Here is a 23,872-nt window from a genome sequence, read left to right on the forward strand (position 1 = left end):
GATAATGGTGTGGGGCAAAGTCCCGCCCGCAGTATGAACCTTTATGTTTGGGAGCCTAGAACCTATTTGTACGCATGTATTATACAAGTGCGATTTAGTGGGTTATTTTTATTATTCAAAAAATTCAGCCTTCTCCGCATTGTACTCTCTCTCCATTAAATAGTGAAACTTCCTCTGTACCTGCCGTGATTTTTTCGCAAAAATTTTCACATAAATCTATGTATTGTTCTTGATTTCTTTTTCCACTTTTCAACTTTAAAAATAAGGAAATTTCTTACAAAGAACATTATTCCCTGAATTCTATAGGGTGTGTGAGCTGATGTAATTAGTGGACCCGAATACTGGATGGTTATAAGAAAGAAAAAGAAAATATATACTAGCAATGTATTCAGTAACAACCACAGAGTTCAGTAGAACATCATTATAGTCGTTGAACAAATTGCTAAGAATAAATGTCACTTTACCTATTGTATTTTGAAAAGTAAAACAGCCAGAGATTAATTAGTTCTTAAGACAAAGCAAAATAAAATTAAAAAACCCTACAATCCTGCTTCTTTCCATTAATAAAATATTCTATTCCAAAGATGACCGGTAGAATTCTTTTTCTTGGGTTTATGGTACGTAGAATAATTTACGGATCTTGTAAATCCAAGCTTTCCTTATTTTTAGGACAAAAACAACAATAACATACTATATGTAGAGGCAGAGTTAACCTATTAAAGGGGTTTGAATCAACTTCCTTCGACAGAAAATTATATATGATTAAAATGATTTTGTATTTATATATTGTAGATGATGAACCCCTTTGATGAGTTTTTTCTTCAGATTTTGACCCCCTAAGCATAATTTTTAGTTCTGGCTGTGAGTGTATTTTCACATAATGGAATTTGGGAAAGATCGAATGTACGCAAATTATATTACTATCTCAGACGAAATAGAGAGGTTGTTTTCGATAGACCCAACTTATAACAGATAGTTTTAGGACCAAAATCATTTACATAAAAGCAAAATCTGATCTTTCATTATGAAGGTCCAATAAAACCACTAAGGTCAACTACTTGCCAAACTTTCCAGCTGCTTCATCATCAGCAAATTGGTCCAATTCTACTTTCATACAATAGTTTATACAATATGACCCTATCTGTGTCTGTGTCTTTCCACTGTATTTGATTATTATATTCTTTTGGCTTCTTAGTGGATGGATTTATTTCAGAAAACATTTACAGAAAATAGCCATGGACGATTTCTATATTATTGAACAGTAAAATTAATCAGAATCAACCAGTCGTGTTCGCTAAGCTGTTATGTGCTATACAGCGACAATCTAATAACAATTTCGTAGCTAGAGCTATCAATACGGATCGGTTTATGGGCTTTGAGTTTGACGGATCAGGCCGGATCAACTCATTAAAATGATGGGCCAAAAATATCAAGTCCACACCATTACTTTATAGGCTGCGGGACTCACAGGTCAGCCCATATTTAAAAAAATAAAATTTTATAATTTAATTTTAAAATATTAATAAACATAAATATTAGCAAACAATATTACATAACGTTAATACTTGTTAACACCTCAAAGAATATTTCTAATAACAAAATTAAATAATTTTTGACATGATATCATTTGAACCAAATAAAAATACTAATAACGGATCACGAGGTTATTCAGGCCAAACTAAAAAACTCTGAAAATTGAAGCTACTACATTAATCGAATCGGGCCGACCCAACGGGCCGACCATATTGTCGGCTCTATCCGTAGCTACTTTTAATTTCTTCTACTACTATATTAATAACCAGCATATATCAAGATTGAACCTCAACCGGATTATAATTTCCAAAAATACTAAAGATTAAGAATGGCAGTTCCTCACGTACTCATTTTCCCGTTGCCTCTACAAGGTCCGGTGAGCTGTATGCTAAAACTGGCAGAACTTTTGTGCCTTCACCAGGAAATTTATGTCACTTTCCTAAACACTGAACATATCCAGCAACGCCTGCTGAATTGCACAGACGTCGAAATCCGTTTTGAAAAATATCCAAACTTCAAATTCATTACAGTTCCAGATGGACTTCCAGAAGATAATCCAAGAACTGGAGACCAAATAATGAAGATTATTGAAGGTATAGAAGAGGTGAGCAGCCCACTGTTCAGAGAGATGGTGATAGCAGCTTGTGGTGGTCCAACTTGTCTCATAGTTGATGGTATTTTTACTTTTGCTGTTGATGTAGCAAAAGAGGTAAGAATCCCACTTCTTTATTTTGACACTATAAGTCCTTGTGGTCTCTGGACTTACTTGGCTGTTCCCAAACTCATTGAAGCTGGCGAAATTCCTTTCAAAGGTTAGTCTAATTAGCTTTATTGGACTTCAAGAAAAAAGTTGTATTTTTCTTAATGTTTTTCTACCATATTTGACTTCCCTGAATGTTACCGCTGTGATCCGAATTTTGTTGGTCCGTCCCTGAAAGTTTCGTAGTGTAATCTATGTTTGTAATTTTTAATGGGTCTGTGGTGGTAGCAGCCCGATCACGGAGCCCACCACTGATCCCGATGCGCCCCAGTATGCATGGACCTTAATGTTTTTGAGCCTAGAACCTATTTGTACGCGCTTACTACATATAAGTGCATTTAATGAGTTTTTCTCGTTATTCAGAAAATTCAGCCTTCTCCACTCTATACTCTCTTTTCATTATAGTAAACCTCCTCTGCCTCTGCCGGTGTTGTTTCCCGCAAAAATTTTCAGGTAAATTTGTGTGTTGTTATTTTCTTTCACTTGTGGTTTGCTTATTATGTCCAAATCGTAACACTAAATTTAGTAGTATATATCTAACATCATCAAAGAGTCTTTGCAAGTCATAGGTGTCCGATCGTGCAGCAGCTATATTCTGATGTAGTAGTACCACCTTGTTATTTTGTTTTCTTATCCATCTAAAAGAACAAAGAAAAATTAATATTCAAATTAGGTGATCAGCAATGCTAGCTGATAAAGATAATTTTTCATGGAGACGGCCAGGTTATTGTGATAACAAACTTTAATGTGTTTGTGGGCATATATTTATTTAAAATGACATTTTGTATGGCTCATATGTAAATTATACGTTCTATGTTTTGAGTACTCTATGTTACGGAAAAAACTTACACGCACTCGGTGTATACACCAAATCAATACATGCATGTCATGTGTTCGAATTTAAAGTTCATGTTACTTAACCATGATTAATCAACATGTATTTTACTTAATTTAATTACATAACTATGATAAAAAAATATTAATTTGGTGTATGCACTGGGTGCGTATAAGTTTTTACCGTATGTTACCGTCGCGGTTTTCCTATTCGTAGGCACAATATTGGGAAAAGATTCGTACACTGGGCTAACCAATCCATGATCATTTCCATCTGGAGTCATCAATATAGTTTTACTTCTTGAAGTTTCTGCAAATGAAATCACAATATAATTTTTTTTTGCTTATTATGGGATATACATATATAACAAGCGATAATATGTGCTTTCTTGGTGCGAACAGGAAATGACTTGGATGCATTAGTAAATAATGTGCCAGGAATGGAAGGTGTCCTGAGGCGGCGAGACCTTCCCAGTTTCTGCCGATCACCTAGCCTTGATTGCCCCATTATCCAACTTGTAATCAAGGAGGGAAAACATATTGTTCAAGCCCAAGGTGTAATATTCAACACATTTGAAGGCCTTGAAGGGCCCATTCTGTCACAATTCCGATCAATGATTCCAAACATTTATGCCATTGGGCCTCTTCACATTCAAATCAAGGCAAAATTAGCTGCTTCCCAGCAGTGTTTGCCAAAGACAACAACAATGTCCAACAGCCTCTGGAAAGAGGATATGAGTTGTATGGATTGGCTCGACAAGCAACCAAAGAAATCAGTTCTATTTGTCAGCATTGGAAGCCTTGCGACAATGAGCAAGGCTCATTTCTTGGAGTTTTGGTATGGTCTTGTGAACAGTATGACGCCGTTCTTGTGGGTGCAGAGGCCTGGTTCAATTATTGGACTTGAAGAGGACGAGGACGACAACATTAATAATGTTCCCAAGGAGTTGTCTGAAAGTACAAAGGAGAGGGGTTGTATTGTCCGTTGGGCACCACAAGAAGAGGTTCTAGCTCACTCTTCAATTGGGGGGTTCTTAACTCATAGTGGGTGGAATTCAACTTTGGAAAGTATAGTAGAGGGAGTGCCAATGATTTGTTGGCCCTATTTTGTCGATCAACATGTAAATAGTAGGTATGTTGGGGAGGTGTGGAAGCTTGGTCTAGACATGAAAGATATATGTGATAGAGCCACAGTTGAGAGGATGGTGAGACAAGTGATGGAGGTCAATAAAATTGATTTCTTGGAAAGGGCTAAAGAGAGGAGCCATTTGGCAATAGCAAGTGTTGCTGAAAATGGCTCTTCCTACCAAGATTTGGACCGTTTGATTGAGGATATTAAGTTGATGAGGATATAATAACCACCTCACAATATAATGTATGCCTAAAGAATTGGCTCATGTTCTAATTTCAAATGTCAATAAATTCTCTTTAATTTATTCTTCTTACTTTGTTTAAGCAAACTCTTAATATGGATAATTCAATGCTTTGGTAAAATTATTATATGGTTGTTCATTTGAGACGGCCTCATAATTCTGGGTAGTATATGCAAAGCGCAAAGATTAATTCCAAGACCTTAAAAGTTACTTTTTTTATTTTAATTTATGTGATGTAATTTTATTTAGCATGAATAATTTAAAAAAGGGAATAAACACTTTTGAAACTTGTAAGAACATATAATAAGAGAATGGTTTGACAAAGTTAATGCTTCTAGCTAAGCATGCCATGCATCTAAGAGGGAAGGTGGAGCTATTAAGTTTCAAAAAAGTCCATTTATTTCATAAACTTTATATTCGTTTAAACATGTTCGACACAAATTTTAACAATGCATGCATACACTAACTTTTAGTTGTATTGTTTAAACTTTTCAAAATAGATCTTTCACATTATACATAACAATCTATATCTATAATCTATAAACAATAATATACTGTAAAGACCCTTACAAAAGTAGTTTGAATTTTTTACCCTTCATTAAAATACTTCGTAACAGATAAAATCGTTATTTTACTTTTTTTTTTTCCTCAATAAATAAGTAAGTTACTTTTTCTCATTAAATAAGTATAGTTGGAAGTTTTACATAACTAAACAAACCACACTAGAAAAGTTTCGATTTAGGTCTTTTAAGTGTATAGCACTTTAATTATACAATAAATCATTTAGATTTAGGTTTTCTTTAACTAGAAATCAAATTCTAATTAACATGGCATTAGAATTTATAATTGAAAACAATATGCTTCATGTACTTCTATTGTAATGCAACTAATATTTCTCTACATACTATATCAAATTTATAATTGTTGGTTTTGCAGTTATTTGTTATCTTCGTATTCTTTGACTTCTTATGCATCAACTAGAAATTGTTATAAGTGATTATTAATGATGATGAATTTGATATGTCTTTTTAACAGAACAGCCTGATAATGATATTAAGCAATCTGAACATCCAAACACCAAATAATTATTTTTCAAGAACATTGATTATGAATTGATATTGAACTTGATTTATGTCCTCACTTTATCAAATATTCCCGAATTCGTGTATGAAAACACTGATATCCACAAATTGGGATCATGATAATTATGCATACTTTTTCTTTGAAAATCCTCCCTGCTACTACATTATTTGCAGCACCTCTTGAATTTCTTTTCGAATTGGCCTCGTCTTAGTCAAGTTTTTTTTTTTTTATTTTAAAAAAAAATAGTAAATAAAAAAATACGGACAAAGTGTTAAATGAAAGATGCACCACAAAAGATACTATTATTCCTGTAGTTTAGTTCTTTGAATTCTATATACTGAAAAGTTATTGTGATATTCCATTTTCACCAGGTGAGACACACGTACAAAGCATCTATACTTGACTAGTCTTTAAAATTCTCCTTGTCTTCCATGATCGACAAAATCATGATGCAGTACCAACTGATAAATTACAGATAAGTACACTTGATATAACCCTTTCATTATAATTATTTATCATAACAAATACTATTTGTACGAAGGAAAACTATTTATTTCTTAGACTTTATATAAATTTATATGGATTCGCTTAAATTTTAATCACATGTGTACTAACTTATATCGATGTTGCCTGACCTCCCTAGAAAGATATTACATTCATATGTTATGCATTACAATATTTATCAGCCACACCTTGGTGTTCATGATTCATAAAATTATGAGTTCAATAATAGACAAATACAGATAATTACTTACAATATAGATTTTTTATTATAAGTAACTTTGTAATGGATACATGTATGAATAGAAATTTGAAAATTATAATGTAACTGTTGTAATTACTAGAATTGATTTTTTAAAAGTAGAGATGAAAAATTTTCATTAGTGTACAGAATGTAAAGAGGTAAACTCATAAATAACTTAATGAGATAATCCACTACGGATAACTTACATAGCGATAAGTGAAGTTAAAACTATGTTGTGTTTGGTATGATGAAAAATGTTTTTCAGAAAATATTTTGTTGGAAAATAAATAATTTCTTATATATTTCATGGCGTTTGATTAGTTAGGAGAAAATATTAACTTAAAAGCGTTTAGGATAATGGGTCCTGAGTTGGGGTTGGAGTCGGAGTTGGAGTTTTGAGAGTCGGATAACATTGATTCCCGTCACGAGGTTGAATCTTGAGTTGGTGTTGAGAGTTGTTCTCAAATTGGATTCAGGGTCCGATAGAGTTTCGAGTCCCAAATCAAGTTTAAGAGTTCATATTTAATTTAGGTTGAGTTTGAAAATCGAGTCTCAAGTCGTGTCTGAATTCTAAATTAATATGTCTTGGATCATATTTGAGAGACAGATCTTGGGTTGAAAGTCAAGTGCCAAGATTGAAAGTTGTGTTTTAAATCGAGATCAAGAGTCGAGTCGAGTTTCGAGTCAAAAATCGAGAGTTAGGATTGAGAAACGAATCTCGAATTAATGTTGGAAAGAGACTCGGGTTATAGTGGAATGTTAGGATATGCGACCGCTAAAGAGGTCAAACATTCGCTTTAGCGGTAGTTTCCAGCCAGTAGGATCCGCTAAAGCATCTACAACTTTAGCGATCCATTGGGTGCTAAAGAGGCTGCACCAAATTTCAGCTGGATCAACAAGATTGCAAAGTTGCTGATCAACCCCTCAAAATTCGTTTGAAATCACATGAAGGCAAACGAAATATGCTATTTGACTAAATTCGATGTTGCAAATTCAATGAAGATATCAGATTTTTCGAAAATAAATTATTTTTATAAAATTAACCTCCAAGATTCAATTTCACTAATTTCTAAATCAAGGATTGAAATGATATGTAAAAGCTATAAAATTGAATCAACCATGCTATCAATTCAAAATCGACGTTTCGGATCTACTAACATAGTCCATTTTGTCATTCGACACATAGAACAATAAATATTGATCGAAGTCAACTATGAGACTATTCCAACCTCTAAAAATCACAAACTTGCACAAATCATTTCAGATAGCATCAAAAATCATGTCAACCATTTCCATACTCCAAAAATCATACATAGAAATCACGGAGAGGAATAAATTGATCAAAATACATAAAAGGAGAAGGTTCACAGAATCAAGTCATTATAATAAAAATTTATTAGTGGGGTACTTTTGGACAAATCGAATATCAAATCTGTAATGGAATCGAAAAGATTAATTTTATTTCGAAATGATGTATTTGTTGAAAAAGGCTATTCTACTATGAAATGGTCTAGTTGTCTGTAACTGATAAGTTTATTAATAATAAGAATGTTGTTTCTGTTTATATGTTGGTTTCAATTTCTTTATGACATTATAGATTAGTACATGTTGGCTTAAATATTATGAAAAGAATGATTAAAAGTGGATTGATTTCTTGTAATTTAAATAATTTAAAAATATATGAAGTATACGTTAAATCTAAATTGATTAAGAAGCCTTTTAAAAGTATTGAAAAAAACATTGACTTGTTAGATTTAGTACATTCTAACATATGTGAATTAAATGATATGCTAACAAAAGGAGGAAATAGATACTTCATTATTAATGATTATTCTAGGAATACTTATGTACATTTATTGAGACACAAAAATAAGACCTTTAATACTTTTAAAAGTTAGAAGGCTGAAATAGATAATCAACTAGGAAAAAGAATTAAAATCTTAAGAAGTGATAGAGGAGAAGAATATTTTTAAAAAAAATTTGATACTTTTTGTGAAGAAAATGATATTATTCATGAATGTTCTGGACCTCGCACTCCTCGACAAAATGGTTTAGCAGAAAAAAATGTAACTTATTTAGAAATGATTAATGCTTTGTTGTTATATGCTGAATTATCATTTAATTTGTGGGGAAGAACACTTCTTGCTACATGTCATATATTCAATAGAATTTCTATGAAGAATCAAATTACTCCATATGATTTGTGGAAAGGAAGAAAACCTAATATAAAATATTTTAAAGGGTGGGTCGTGTCTTGCTATTCCAAAAAATAATAATTTAAATCGAATCAAGTTGGGTCCTAGAGGGATTAAGTGTGCATTTGTAGGTTATGCCTCAAATAGCAAAACTTATCGACTTCTTAATTTAGAGTCGAATGTGATTATAGAAGGTAGATATATGGAATTTTTTGAATACCTATTAACTTAAAAAAAAGATTTAATTTCTCATCAACTGATATAACCATTGAAGAAATATCTCAAAGGATTGTTGAGCAATCTAGTTCACAAGAGGTTAACAATAAACTTAGTGAACAAATGAGAGGCACCAGAGCTCGAAAGACTACAATAATTGAATCAGATGAATTGACTCTCAACAGATTTCTTTTAATCTTGTAGAAAGTAATAGAGATATTATTGTAAGAATAATTTCAATTATTTTTCAAGTGAAAGATGGTCCTAAGACTTCTAAAGAAGAAATGGCTTTTAGAGATGAAGCCATTTGAAAAGATGCTTTTAAAGATGAAATGTATTCAATTATGTCAAATCAGACTTGAGAACTTATTGACTTGCCTCCAACTTTAAAACCTAAGTGGGTGTGTCGAAGAAAGAACCATACTGATGAAACTTTACATACCTATGAAGTTAGGTTAGTTGCTAAAGACTTTCGACAAAAAGAAGGAATTGATTATTTTGATACATATGCACCCGTAGCAAGAATAAGTTTGATTAGAGTTGTATTTGCTTTAATATATATTTACGATTTACATGTTCATCAGGGGATATCAAAATAGCATTCCTAAACGATGATCTCGAAGAGGAGGTTTATATGAAACAACCTGAAGGGTTCGTTCTATTGGAAAATGAACACAAAATCTGTAAGCTTTTCAAGTTCCAATATGAACTAAAATAGGCCCCTAAACAATGACATATAAAATTTGATAGAGCTATTTTATCATATGGCTTTAAGCATTATATTGCTGATAAATGTGTTTATTCTAAAATTGGAGTAATTATTTAGTATTAATTTATTTATACATTGATGACATGATAACTATAATCAATGATATGAATGAAATTTTAGAAACGAAGAGGTTTTTGTCTTCCTCATTCACTATTAAGGATTTTGGACAAGTTAATATCATATTAGGTATTAAGATTAAAAAAAAATAGTGAAGAATGTGTATTGAGTCAATCTCATTACATTGAAAAAGTGCTAAATAAATTTAGTCACTTAAATATAAAAGAGGTGAGCACTTCATTTGATCCAAGAATCAAATTAATTAAGAATGAAGAAAAATTGTGGCTTAACTTGAGTATACAAGATCTATTGAAAGTCTTATGTATGCTACACATTGCACAAGATTTGACATAGTACACACAGTTAATAAGCAGATTTACTAGTAATTGTCACACCCCTTTTTTAACTCCAAAAAGATTATATTTTAAGGTTCGGAAGGGTTTTTATTATTGAAGTGACAAAAGAAAGATTGTTTCGAAAATGATTCATTATATTCAAAACTCAGAGTCGCCACTTGACATAAATCGGGTGTGCCAAGTTACCCGTAGATATCCTTTTTCAAAACAGTTTTGACTCTATAAAATTAATCCGTGAAGAGAGATTCCGGTTAAGGAATTCTGTTGACCGAGGGGAAGGTGTTAGGCACCCCTCGATCCCGTGGTTTGACCATGGTCACTTGGTAGAACATATCAGAGAATTTGACACTAAGAATGTATAAACCACACAAAACACATAAACAAGCATCCAAACACACGAAACAAAATAAATCCAAAGTATAGTGTTCAGTCCAATTATACAGTCCAAAATAAATAAAATGAGAAAATAAATCCTATCTAACCTACACTAATCCTAACTACGCTCCCGTGCTTTACCCGACGCCTCGGGCCTTCATCACGAACGTCTTCCACCAACATAATACGTCGGGACGTTCCCCGATGAATAAATACAAATGGCCTCGGGGCATTCCCCGGCTAAATGAATACAATTGATCCAAATGCGGTAAACAAAATCACTCAACACTTATTTCAAACATTCCATCAATCCACAATCCGTAAACTTGCCTACCCGGATTACCGTTTGCCTACCAACTCTCGATTTATCGTAATTCTATCACATCCAACATATTAACGTAGCAAAATTAAAACAAATTCTTTATCAAGATTCACCCTTTCCCAAATTTCTTTTTAATCCACAAATTTTCACGTTAAAATAATTACTCACCCATATCAACATCAAAGTTCCACCATGATAGTCTATTCAATCACCAAATATTCACAAAAAGGGCCATTAAACATAATAATCAACCCACAATCACAACATCAATCACATATAATGAAATAAAAATGACAAGAGATAGAATTAGACCTCGATTCCTCTTTAAAATAAGTATTTTTTCATCAAACGGGATAGAGTCCGCATCAGAACCTCAACTCAAAAATCAATCACGAAAAAACCAGTTTCAATTTGCACCCTTATTTTGTTTTCCTCTAAACCAAAACAAAAAATGCGAAGGACGGACAAGACCCAAATCCTTTTTCATCCGCAATGTTTTTGTCTCATCGTTTTTTAATTGATTTAGACGGAATTGGCAATGGAAGGAATTGGTCAGATTGAGTTTTGGAAGTTTAAGATAGACGGGATCATTTTTTTGGCGGTGAGGTGGTTTGGGTCACTTTTTCGATGAGTTTCAGCTGAGTTTTCAAGTGAGACACCACTCACCTGAATAGTGCTCTCCGATCTCTCTCTCAATCGGTTCTATATCTCCCTCTCTCGTTTGATCTCTCTCCTCTCGAATCTCCCTTTCTCTCGAATATCACTATGATTTCTCTATATCAGTGTATGTGTGTGTGTTGGTACCTGTAAAAGAATGAAAAAAGGGTATATGTATTCCTCTCTGAACCTGTCAAAAGAATGGAAGAAAGGGTATATGTATTCTCTTATGAATTTGAAAAAAAAATATCAAAAAGGAATTTTCGTGGGCCCCCTTTTCCTTTTTTTGTGTGTATGTAAATGATTTATATGTATATGGAAATGGGAATCTTCCAGGTGATGATGAGTTCGCCTCTTTTTTTATTCTTTATTATTCCTTTTAAAGGAAAGAAAACGTGTAGGAGGCTTGAGGGAATGGGCAGGTAGTGGTGAGGTGGCCTAATTTAATAGGGAGAGTTGTTAATTTGTTATTAATTGAGATGAGGTGGGAACTTTGGGATAAAATTTGTTTAGAGTTGGTCATTGTTTTGTCAATTTATGGAGGGGTTATCTTGTAGATGAGGGTACACGGTAAGATAAAATAAAGGTGGGTAAAAGTGATGTCGGGGAGGGACAAAATTAGGTGACTACATCATGTCCCCTTTGAATGTAAACACACAGTGTTCTCAGACAAAAAAGTAGACAACAAGACAGAATTTTGTCCCGACCATTATTCAAAGGAAGAAACAAAAGGAAAAAGGATAACCAAGTCCTGACTTCAGATATTCTACTTACCCAAGTTATGGAGGAATCAGGTGACGGGTATTTTAAAGGATTTGAAGAGAAGGACTATACCGAGTTTGAGAGCTGAGTGAGGTTCCATTGAGATTCCGATCTGCGGCTCTGTCATTACATCAAAATGAAAATTACAAAATCCTATCTATACAGCTTCTGTTGGACTCCTGACTTAAGTTTCATCACCCTATTCTTCAGGAGGGCTCCTGACTTGCAATTTCATCACTTGTTGACTGGTTTTCAATTGCTTCACCTTGTTGTTTAATTTTCCATTTATTCGTCCTGTGCTTTGGGCGGGCTCCTGTCTTGCCATTTCATCACCCTATTCTTCAGGTGGGCTCTTGACTTGTAATTTTCTCACCCTATTCTTCAGGCGGGCTCCTGACTTGCAATTCCATCAACTTGTCGTTTGGCTTTCAATTGTTTCACCTCATTGCTTAACTTTTAATTTCCTTACCCTATTATTCAGACGGGCTCTTGACTTGCTATTTTTCAATCTGTTAACTTTCAACTTTTCACCTTGTTGCTTGACTTTCAACTTCTTCACTTTGTTGCTTGACTTTTCATTTCTTTACTTTGTTCTCCAGGCGGGCTCCTGAAATCACATCAAAACTAAAAAGAAAATGATCCCAAACAAAGATTATTATAAAGAGGTTTCATTTGCCAGAAAAGTGAAGTTCCAACACAAGAATTAAATTTTGCCCCAGTTTATCATCAAAGGGCTTTTGCAAAAGTCACATCATTATAAGAATCAAAGAGAATAACTCGACTAAAAGGTACGTCTTATAGGAATCAAAGGGAATGACTCAACTAAAAGGTACGTTTTATAGGAATCAAGGGAAATGACTCAACTAAAAGGTACGTCTTCTAGGGGTCAAGGGAATGACTCGACTAAAAGGTACGTCTTATAGGAATCAAGGGGGATAACTCGACTAAAAGGTACGTCTTATAGGAATCAAAGGGGATGACTCGACTAAAAGGTACGTCTTCTAGGGGTCAAAGGGAATAACTCGACTAAAAGGTACGTCTTATAGGAATCAAAGGGGATGAATCGACTAAAAGGTAAGTCTTCTAGGGTTCAAAAGGAAATGACTCGACTAAAAGGTATGTCTTCTAGGAATCAAAGGGGATGACTCGACTAAAGGGTACGTCTTCTAGGGGTCAAAGGGAATAACTCGACCAGAAGGTACGTTTTCTAAGAGTCAAGGCTCAATTTAAGAAGTGTACCACCTGGCAGATGAAGACTGAAATCCCTGGACAAGAAAGTATGTCTCCGAGGGATATAGGCTGATGAATTTTACCATGACTAGATTATTAAACCTGTGCAGCAACATTGCCTCTTGCCTTTGTAGAAGTGAGAAATTATGGCCTTTGTTGTTTAGGATTAGAAATCCTTGATTTGAAGGTAACCTGTTCCTGTTTCATACGAAGAAAACTTCTGAGATTAAAACATGGTGGCTGGTTTGTGGCTTTGGCTTTCGAGGCAATCGATATTGCCCCAATCACATTTAACCTTGCTTCTAACCATTAGCATATGTCATTGGCTTGCTGCATCATTGACTCAAACTCAGGTTATTAAGAGTGACAGAAACGAACACAGTATCTCTGCTTTTTCATGCTTCTCAGATAGACCTTTGAACCTTGGTATTTCCATGAGTTCCCCGACTTCTCAGTTGACAAAACTTTCTACATACCCTTTTTGGCTCACAATCATGTCTCTTTCATGTGCTAGCTTTTGTCTTGCTTTGTGCTATTAATGAAGCTGGTAGCTAGTTTTGAAATCTTTTCTCACTTGTTTTGACATGGACTTGACTCAAAGACAAGAAAAGAAAATAGAATGACAATTTTTTTTGGATAACTGACTCAAGAAATATAAACAAAAATAAAGAGAAGAAATAAAAGACAATGAATGTCCCCGTTTGAAACAAAGAATGACAAATTCATCGAAAAAACGACAGTCAACTCTAATGATTATGCCATGCATTTTCGATTAAGCAGCTTGATCTTTTCATCCAAACTTTCTACCAATTGTTGTTGAGTTAACGGTCTTGAAACTGAGTTACTTCCTTAGGTCAATTGCATTTACGACTTCATTCGGCTAGTGGCGCCTTGAAGGGTTTTTGCCAACAAGCCTCTCTCATTTTTCTCTCAGCTCACCATCGCCTTATGGTGTCTGTGAGGGTTTTCACTAATAAGACTCTCTCATTTTTATTTCTCTCTTGATTCCTTATGCTGAGAAAGACAGGTAGTTCCCAAATGTATCATTATATCCCTTGCATAATTAGCTTTCACATCCTCAAAGATTGATCTAAAGGTCTTTCTTTGATTGTAACTTGGCTTTTGGATAGGGTTAGAAAGAAAGGATGACATAAGGCCCAATCGACACTTGAAGTGGGGTGGGACTTACAACTTTTGGAATCGACTCAAACGATGAGGATTAACCCATGCCCCAGTTTTTTTTGACTGGGCAATTCTAAATTTATTTATTTGGTTGGACCAAGCCCAGCATAGGGCAGCCTACCTATCACACCCCCGAAATAGGAGAATCAGGTCACGCATAGTTCTGGCGGCTCGATCTTTTGCTTGATTTTAATTTCCTTTTCTTTTGTTTTATTGACTCTCTTTTTGAGATTTTTCTGACTTTATTTTGCTTGACACTTTTTTTTTCTTTTTGGACATATTTTTTCTCTTTTTTTTTTATACCTTTTGACTCTTTTTTTTTGCTTGGCACCTTTTTTTTTTTTTTTGGTCTTTTTTTTTCTCTTTTTTTTTTATACCTTTTGACTCTATTTTTTTGCTCGGCACATTTTTTTTGAGTTTTGCTGACTCTATCTTGATTCCAAAAGAGGGGTATGAAATAAATTAGGACTAAAGCTCAAATGGGATAAACAAAGGATGATACGATGTTTGGATAACAGAATGAAATGCCTTCGTCATATCAATCCTTGAAAATGCAAGTACATATCATGCAATATGAAAGTGAGAGATGAAGATCATTTGTGATATTTTTTTACAGCACTAATTTTAACTGAGACTGTGCCTCACTAATTCTTCTGCAAATTGCATCTTTGTTGTACATTCCTCATGCTTTCGTGGAGCTAATTTTTCTATTCCTTTTAATGTAGGATCACACATCCACTATTTGACCTAATTGAGACATTTCTTTCAAATGTTGATAAAGTTATTCTCACGATTCTCAAAATAATTGCCTTAATTTTCAAAGAAGGACTCAACTTGATCACCAAATGCCCCAGCACTCTATCTATTTTCTTAGGCCTATCTATTTTCTTAGGCGCTCTCTTTTTCTAACTTTAACCCTCTAATTCAATGCTCATGCTTAAACCGGATTTTAAGATCTGGCTGAAAATTTCACTAGCATGTCATATCACTAGAGTCAACATAAAATGTACTATATAAAGAAAACAAACAAACAACACATATTTAAAACACAAAGGAAAATGGGACACTTCATTTAGTTGAAACAAAAGATAGAAGGGTTTGAACATAAAAGACAAAAGGAAAAAACAAGATAGATCCCGAACTACAACCCTAAAAGAATTTGGATAATAGAAAATAAAACAAACCAAACTACCAGACATCTTCTTAGTAGGGAGAGAGGTGACTTCTCAATTGCTCAGTCTGACATCTTTGCCACTGGTTTGCATATCAGTATGACTAGAGTTTCCCTCACTGTCAATGTTCTGCACCATAATTGATCCATCTTGAATCATCTTCTCAATTCTCTTTTCAAATCTCGACAATCTTTAATACTATGACCCTGAGCATCAGAATGATACGCACATCATACATTAGGATCAAAATTTCTTGAACACCGATTAAGAGAGCACCCAAGGAGAGAAATGATCATGCCCCATTGTACCAATCTCTGAAATAAACTGGCATACGACTCTCCAATTAGTGTGAAGCTATCTTTCAACTTCTGCCTCATTTCATCGTTTGGCTTGAATCAAAAATCAGGATTAGAAGGGTTTTGGTATGTTTGTGGAGTTAAAAGATGAATCTGAGGAGTTGGTGTGTTCCACTGTAGGTAACATGGAGGTTGAACATGTGGTTGTGCGTTATATACTGGATATGAAGGTGGAGAAGCAGAGTATAATGAATTTTGGGAGTGATTATGTGGAGCTTGGGCATGAACTTGGGTTTGAGCCTGAGAGTGACGAAAACAGGGTCTTCTTGACCGTGCCCGCTGTCCAACTACAATAGAAGATGCATCTTCCTCATTCTTTATCTCCCCAACACTTCCTGAACCCTTTTGAATTGCTTCAGTTGTCGCTTTTAATGTTGCAAAACTCACAATGCGACCAGTCTTAATTCCCTCTTCTATCATCTCCCCCATTTTAAGGACCTCAATAAATGACTTGCCTAATGCAGGTAACAAGTGTTGATAATATGTTTCATCCCGCGCTTAAATAAACACATTCATTATTTTGCTTTCTTTCATTGGCGATTTTACTCTAGCAGCTTTTTCGTGCCATCTGATCGCATACTCCCTGAAACTCTCAGTATTCTTCTTTTTTATACTAGTTAGGGATTTTTCGCCAGGGATCAACTCCACATTGTATTGAAATTGTTGCAAAAATCCATTAGCTAGGTCATCCCAACTAATCCACTTGTCAATGTCTTGGTCAACAAACCATTCTGAATTTAGGCCTGAAAGACTCTCCCCAAAATAATCCATGAGTAGTTCTTCCTTCCCTGCAACACCTCTTAATTGATTACAATAGCGCCTCAAATGTGCCACTGGGTCCCCATATCCGTCATACTTCTCAAACTTTGGCATTTTAAAGCCAGAAGGAAGGTTGACACCTGGAAACATGCATAAGTCCTTATATGAGACACTTTTGTAACCTTCAAGTCCTTACAAGTTCTTCATAGCCAGTTCCAAACTTCTCAATTTCTGGTCATTTCCTCTTGTTCTTCTGTCATAACAGGTTTCTCAGTGTTAGGAGTAAATTTAGGCAGTTGAGTGTCACCGTAAAGACCAGTCAACTTTAATGTAGGCTCGGAAGTGTAACGCTAATCGCCAGTAATATTCAATGTAGGCTCTCTTGTAGAGTAGGGAGGCACAGCTCGTGGATGAACATCAAAAGTAGGAGCTTCAGGTGGGGGTGGCACCTTAAAAGCATGAACAACAGGTGGAGCCGCGTATGTGGTGGTCTTGGATTGGGGAGTGAGAAAATGAACATTGGAAGTGGTTGGATATTGTTGCCTCGGATTCGATACTAATGCATGTTGTGGCATATCAACAAAAATGAGAAATTGTACATATGACACGGGAGGCAAGCCAGAAAGATATTTCAGATTATCAGTGGAAACTAGGGGAGGTGGCAACCCATTAGTCCAAGCTCGATGCATCTCTATCATTTGCTGCCTTAATTTCTAAATCTCTTCATTAGATCCTAAATTATCATTTTTTGAACTCCCTATCTGATTAGTGACAACAAACTCGGTATCCTTGTTGTCCATAACGTTCTCTGTGACTTGGTACAATATGGAGAACCAGCCAAAATGCCACAAACCAACCACCTTAAACTAACTGAACAAGAGATAGCAAATGTCTTAGAGTTTAACACTTTCTCAAAATTTCTCTTTTTTTCTTTTTGAAAAGGTCACCAAAACCAAGAAGGGCGCCTACGTATCTCACATCCCGAAAGAGGAGAATCAATTTGCGTAGTTCGTGAAGTTTGGCCACAAAATGACCGATCAACTCTCTTTCTTTTTCTCCTTTTTTTTGAAACTTTGAGAAGAAAAGAAAATAATAAATTGTCAAAAGAATTGACGAAATCTTTTTTGCATTTTTCAAGTTAAAACTCCCTATACAAAATGAAACCTATGATTACCAAAGAAATTTTTTTTTGGGTTTTCGATTTTTAATAGCATACGACAAAGAAACTTGAAATTACTAAAGGAAAATCTTTTTGTAGCTTCTAAAGATGTATATGACACCTACTCTAGATGAAGAGTGAAGAAAATCTTTTTTGAATTTTTTAAATAAGATTCCCGAACCAATAATAAGCTGCCTACGTATCTCACATCCCAAAAAAGGAGAATCAGGGGTGTGTAGTTCATCCAGATTGGACAATTAAGGATTAAATAACCGATTGAACCCTAATAACGATAAAAATCTTTTTTTGGGGGTTTTCACTTTGATACTCTACATAAAACTGACACCAACAATTAGGAAAGAAAAATCTTTTTGGTATTTTCATGAAATGTACAAAATTCCTACATTTTTTGCATTTTTCTTTTATAAAAAATCCTATGAATGAAAAATCTTTTTTGAAGTTTTCAAATTGTGAATACTTGCTAAACGAAACAAAAGAAAAGTCTTTTGATGTTTTTGATTTTGACAAATGAATGTAAAGGTAAAAATCTTTTTGAATTTTTGGATTGTGAAGAACAAAAACCATAAAAAAAAAACTCTAAAAAAAACTACGAAACTCTTTCTCGATTCGTCTTTTTCTCGTTTTCCATTTTTTTTTTTAAATAAACTTTTCCTTGCCTACACACTTCCTTTAATTCTAGCACATGCTTTTGCCCAAATCAATCTGTCAAATGACCCCGTTATCCTCAAAGATGCAACATTTACCATGTAGGAATGCTTTAGAGGTGACTCTCCTACAAAGGACCAAGTGGGTCCTGCTAGGTCTCAATATGATGCACATAAGTATGACATAAAGGCTGACCTACGTTGGGGTTCACTAACAAGGCTGTTCGGGGAGCGTATGGTCGAAGTGCCTGCTTTGGCTGTCTACCTACTCCATACAAGCTGACGGCTTCCCCTCCTAAAATAAGGGTGACTCAACTATAGGTCATGTACACAGTGTGTACTGCAGAACTTATTGCAGAAAGAATTGACACGAATTATGCACATGATGTCAGTTATAAAGCGGTAACACATAAGAAAAACTGTAAACCAAGAGCACGTAAGCACGCTACAATGATAAAACAATACAAACAATCACACAAACACGTTTATACCCCCATAATGTCAAACTAAGCCGATATAACTCCAAAAATAAGCTCGAATTCTGAAAAAGCCCAAGTAGAGTTGCCAGAGCTGTCACACCCTTTTTTTAACTCCAAAAAGATTATATTTTAAGGTTCGAAAGGGTTTTTATTATTGAAGTGACAAAAGAAAGATTGTTTCGAAAATGATTCATTATATTCAAAACTCAGAGTCGCCACTTGGCATAAATCGGGTGTGCTAAGTCACCCGTGGATATCCTTTTTCAAAATAGTTTTGACTCTATAAAACTAATCCGTGAACAAAGATTCCGGTTAAGGAATTCTGTTGACCGAGGGGAAGGTGTTAGGCACCCTTCGATCCCGTGGTTTGACCATGGTCACTTGGTAGAACATATCGGCTAATTTGAAACTAAGAATGTATAAACCACACAAAACACATAAACAAGCATCCAAACACACGAAACAAAATAAATCCAAAGTATAGTGTTCAGTCCAATTATACAGTCCAAAATAAATAAAATGAGAAAATAAATCCTATCTAACCTACACTAATCCTAACTACGCTCCCGTGCTTTACCCGACGCCTCGGGCCTTCATCACGAACGTCTTCCACCAACATAATACGTCGGGACGTTCCCCGATGAATAAATACAAATGGCCTCAGGGCATTCCCCGGTTAAATGAATACAATTGATCCAAATGCGGTAAACAAAACCACTCAACACATATTTCAAACATTCCATCAATCCACAATTCCTAAACTTGCCTACCCGGATTACCGTTTGCCTACCAACTCTCGATTTATCGTAATTCTATCACATCCAACATATTAACGTAGCAAAATTAAAACAAATTCTTTATCAAGATTCACCCTTTCCCAAATTTCTTTTTAATCCACAAATTTTCACGTTAAAATAATTACTCACCCATATCAACATCAAAGTTCCACCATGATAGTCTATTTAATCACCAAATATTCACAAAAAGGGCAATTAAACATAATAATCAACCCACAATCACAACATCAATCACATATAATGAAATAAAAATGACAAGAGATAGAATTAGACCTCGATTCCTCTTTCAAATAAGTATTTTTTCATCAAACGGGATAGATTCCGCATCGAAACCTCAACTCGAAACTCAATCACGAACAAACCTGTTTCAATTTGCACCCTTCTTTTGTTTTCCTCTAAACCGAAACAAAAAATGCGAAGGACAGACAAGACCCAAACCCATTTTCATCCATAACGTTTTTGTCTCATCATTTTTCAATTGATTTAGACGGAATTGGCATTGGAAGGAATTGGTCAGATCGGGTTTTGGAAGTTTAAGATAGACGGGATCGTTTTTCCGGTGGTGGAGTGGTTTGGGTCACTTTTTCGATGAGTTTCAACCGAGTCTTCTAGTGAGACACCACTCACCTAAATAGTGCTCTCCGATCTCTCTCTCAATCGCTTCTATCTCTCCCTCTCTCGTTCGATCTCTCTCCTCTCGAATCTCCCCCTCTCTCGAATCTCTCTATGATTTCTCTATATCAGTGTTTGTGTGTGTGTTGGTACCTGTAAAAGAATGAAAAAAGGGTATATGTATTCCTCTCTGAACCTGTCAAAAGAATGAAAGAAAGGGTAAATGTATTCTCTTATGAATTTGAAAAAAAAAATCAAAAAAGAATTTTCGTGGGCCCTCTTTTCCTTTTTTTTTTGTGTGTGTATGTGAATGATTTATATGTAGATGGAAATGGGAATCTTCCAGGTGATGATGAGTTCGCCTTTTTTTTTTATTCTTTATTATTCCATTTAAAGGAAAGAAAACGTGTAGGGGGGTTGAGGGAATGGGTAGGCAGTGGTGAGGTGGCCTAATTTAATAGTGAGGGTTGTTAATTTTTATCAATTGAGATGAGGTGGGAACTTTGGGATAAAATTTGTGTAGAGTTGGTCATTATTTTGTCAATTTATGGAGGGGTTATCATGTAGATGAGGGTACACGGTAGGATAAAGTAAAAGTGGGTAAAAGTGATGTCGGGGAGGGAAGAAATTAGGTGTCTACAGTAATCATAGTATTGATCATTGGAAGGCCATTGAACGAGTTCTTGATTTTATTAAGAAAACAAATAACTTGAGTATACAATATTCTAAGTTTCCTGCTATTTTAGAAGGATATGCAGACACAGATTGAATATCGAGTTTGAAAAACAACAAGTTCACAAATGGTTGGTATTTATCTTGAAAGGAAGTGCAGTTTTTTGAAAATTCAAGAAATAGACTTGCATAGTGCATTCAACCACGGAATCAGAATTTGTTGCATTAGCAGAAGTAGGAAAAACAACTGAGTGGCTGAGGAATTTTCTTTTAGAAATTTCTTTGATCTCAAAAGATGTGAGTTCAATTTCAATTTATTGTGATAGTCAAGCCATTTTAGCTCGATCCTATAGTAATAAATACAATGAAAAGTCAAGACACATAATTTTTGACATGATTATGTGAGAAAATTGAGTAAGAATGAAATTATCTCTATCATATTTGTGAAGTAAAAAAGTAACTTAATTAGTTGATCTATTCATTAAATCTCTTACAAAAGAGTTGGTGAAAACAACTTCGAGTTTAGTTGATGAGTTAAAACTCTTAAATTAAGTCCACCAATGGCAATCCTACCTTACACTATAAAATTAATAGTTTTTTATTCAAAGGGTAATAACAAGTTATTGATACGTGGATGTTTCTATACTTAAGTAAGACATTTACTGGTACAGATTGTTATGATAGGAGGGTTGAGTTCTATTACTTTTAATAAGGTTCAGTTCAAGGAACAAGTGCTCGAAAATGTCAAAGACACTGAAAAAACTTTACCTATATGAACGTAGAGGTGGTGCCACTTCGATTAAGAGTTGGAGTTGCTCTCATAAGTGTTCATGACTTTTGAATAACACATGGCCATAAAAGTGCTAAGCATGTTTCAGTGAAAAACAGAAATAAAATATTTATGTGTGTAGTGTCACTGATGTTATCATAAGGAATAACACATTCAGAGCTATTATGCTACGTAGAATTTCAATTTTGTCTTGTGACGTGGCACTAAGGTATTGTTCAAATCAAAAGATATATCACTTTATGTATAGACATAACTTGCTCTACTCATCATTTATATTTAATTAAGTGGAAAATTGTTAGTAATTACTTAAATAAATAATTTATATTTTGGTGAAAAAATGTATTTTTTTTATTGAAAGGATGTCTCTTATTGAAAGGGTGTGTCTTTTATTGAAAAGATATTTTTTTTATATAAGCTTGATTGAAAAGATGTGTCTTTTAAGAAAAGGTGTGTTGTTAAAAGTTTAACTGTATAAATTGTTCAAGCGTTGTTTTGCAAAATAACTTTTCTTTCTTTTCAACTTTCTGCAAATAATTTTTTTTCTTCCCATAAAAGATCAAGTTTTAGATTTCTTGCTTTCCAATAGGATTTGTTCACTATTTGCTTGGTGCAAAAATTCAAAAGTTTGTCATATCCACTAAAATTATTTGTATTAAATTTCATAGCAATCTTGTAGAGGAGAGAGAGCAAATTTTACCTTTAGAAAAATATTTCGTGCGTCTTTCTAGCCTCCAATTCGGTTTTTATTATTCACATTATCCAACAGTAATATGGTTAAACTATTAATTAAAGCAGTAATAACATTTTGCTAGTATTTTTATTCTGATTTTCTTACCAAATATAAGTTTTACTTTTTTTGAAAGAAAAATATAAAAGTAATACCATAATTATTTATTTTTAATAAAAAGAAAATATAAAACTCTTTCATATTTGGCTAACTCCTTTCTGGGAGGAAAAATTTTGAACCTCTATAAATATAAATAGAAGACCCCTATTCTCATATCATCACACAATAGAATGACAACTTCTCATATCATAACACAATAGCATGACAATGTAGTCATTAAAGAGTCTTGTTTAAAGAGAGATTTCTCCCCATAGTTTTAAAAGTTCTACGGTAAAATCAAACCTATCTCTTATATTGTTAGAAGTTAGTAGGAGTAGTACCTTACAAAAAAATTTGGCAGGAGTAATAATTTAAATAACATATATAAATAATAGAAATTTAAAAAATTATTGAGTTTGATCAAGTGATGACTTCATTTTCTTTTGGGTAGATTTTACTTGAATCATGCTCTGAACAAGAATGAGTTGGATTTTGCTCACATAAAGCCAGATGGTGTAACGATGGCTTATAGACTTGATTAATGTTGCATGTTTGACCTTTGTTGCTATGGATAAGATAAGTTGTAATGGATCGTCATACTGTTGACTCAGTTGTAATTCTTTTACACTCTTTCTGGCTAATGAAATTATCAATTTTATTATGTTAGAATTGTCATTACAAGAATGAGTTATGTAAACAAGTATAGTAACTGCTAACTTTAACTTGGGAGTTCTACGGCGTGTATACTTTGCTTCTAACAACTCTAAATAATACATACTTTGTTTCATTCATCTAAATGTTATAAGTCATCGGAAGATTTGCATCTTTGCAAGTTTTTGTTGTAGATATTGCTATCATTATTTCTGCTTATTAAAAATTATTATCTATAAAAAATTATTGTTGGACTCATGCTCAGATGTCCTTTAGACATATGAGTGCATTAACTATTGTAATTGTAAGAAAAAAGGAATTCCATAATTATTGGCTTGACAATTGTTAGAAATTGAATTAAAGTATGAAAGAGAATTTAAGAATAATGGAATTGAATTGAATGAATATTGGATTTTGATTGATTCAATAATAAAACTGAATGAATATTAAATATTTATTGAATTATTGAAAATATTATTGAATGA

At 34.0% G+C, this 23,872-nt stretch overlaps 1 protein-coding gene across 2 annotated transcripts; it reads left to right on the forward strand.

Annotated features, from left to right (window-relative positions):
* Nucleotides 1-1,166: 1,166 nt before the first annotated feature.
* LOC107866894 (7-deoxyloganetic acid glucosyltransferase) lies at nt 1,167-4,563 on the forward strand. Of its 2 annotated transcripts, XM_016712908.2 has the most exons (3): nt 1,615-2,345; nt 2,657-2,746; nt 3,530-4,563. In XM_016712908.2, the coding sequence occupies exons 1-3, from the start codon at nt 1,862-1,864 to the stop codon at nt 4,480-4,482; spliced, it is 1,527 nt and encodes a 508-aa protein (XP_016568394.1). In that variant the 5' UTR covers nt 1,615-1,861; the 3' UTR covers nt 4,483-4,563. The 2 variants fall into 2 exon arrangements, with proteins under 2 accessions (XP_016568395.1, XP_016568394.1); XM_016712909.2 differs by lacking the exon at nt 2,657-2,746 and having other exon boundaries at nt 1,167-2,345.
* Nucleotides 4,564-23,872: the final 19,309 nt, after the last annotated feature.

The sequence above is a fragment of the Capsicum annuum genome, chromosome 4 (assembly GCF_002878395.1).
Source record: "Capsicum annuum cultivar UCD-10X-F1 chromosome 4, UCD10Xv1.1, whole genome shotgun sequence".
In the NCBI taxonomy this organism is placed as follows: Eukaryota; Viridiplantae; Streptophyta; class Magnoliopsida; order Solanales; family Solanaceae; genus Capsicum; species Capsicum annuum.

Bases quoted from the DNA above. Each gene is read 5' to 3' on its own strand.
- LOC107866894 (XM_016712908.2), top strand. From the start codon at position 1,862: ATGGCAGTTCCTCACGTACTCATTTTCCCGTTGCCTCTACAAGGTCCG. The intron at 2,346-2,656 runs GTTAGTCTAATT...CTCGTTATTCAG, and splicing joins TGGCGAAATTCCTTTCAAAG to AAAATTCAGCCTTCTCCACT. The intron at 2,747-3,529 runs GTAAATTTGTGT...TGGTGCGAACAG, and splicing joins TTTCCCGCAAAAATTTTCAG to GAAATGACTTGGATGCATTA.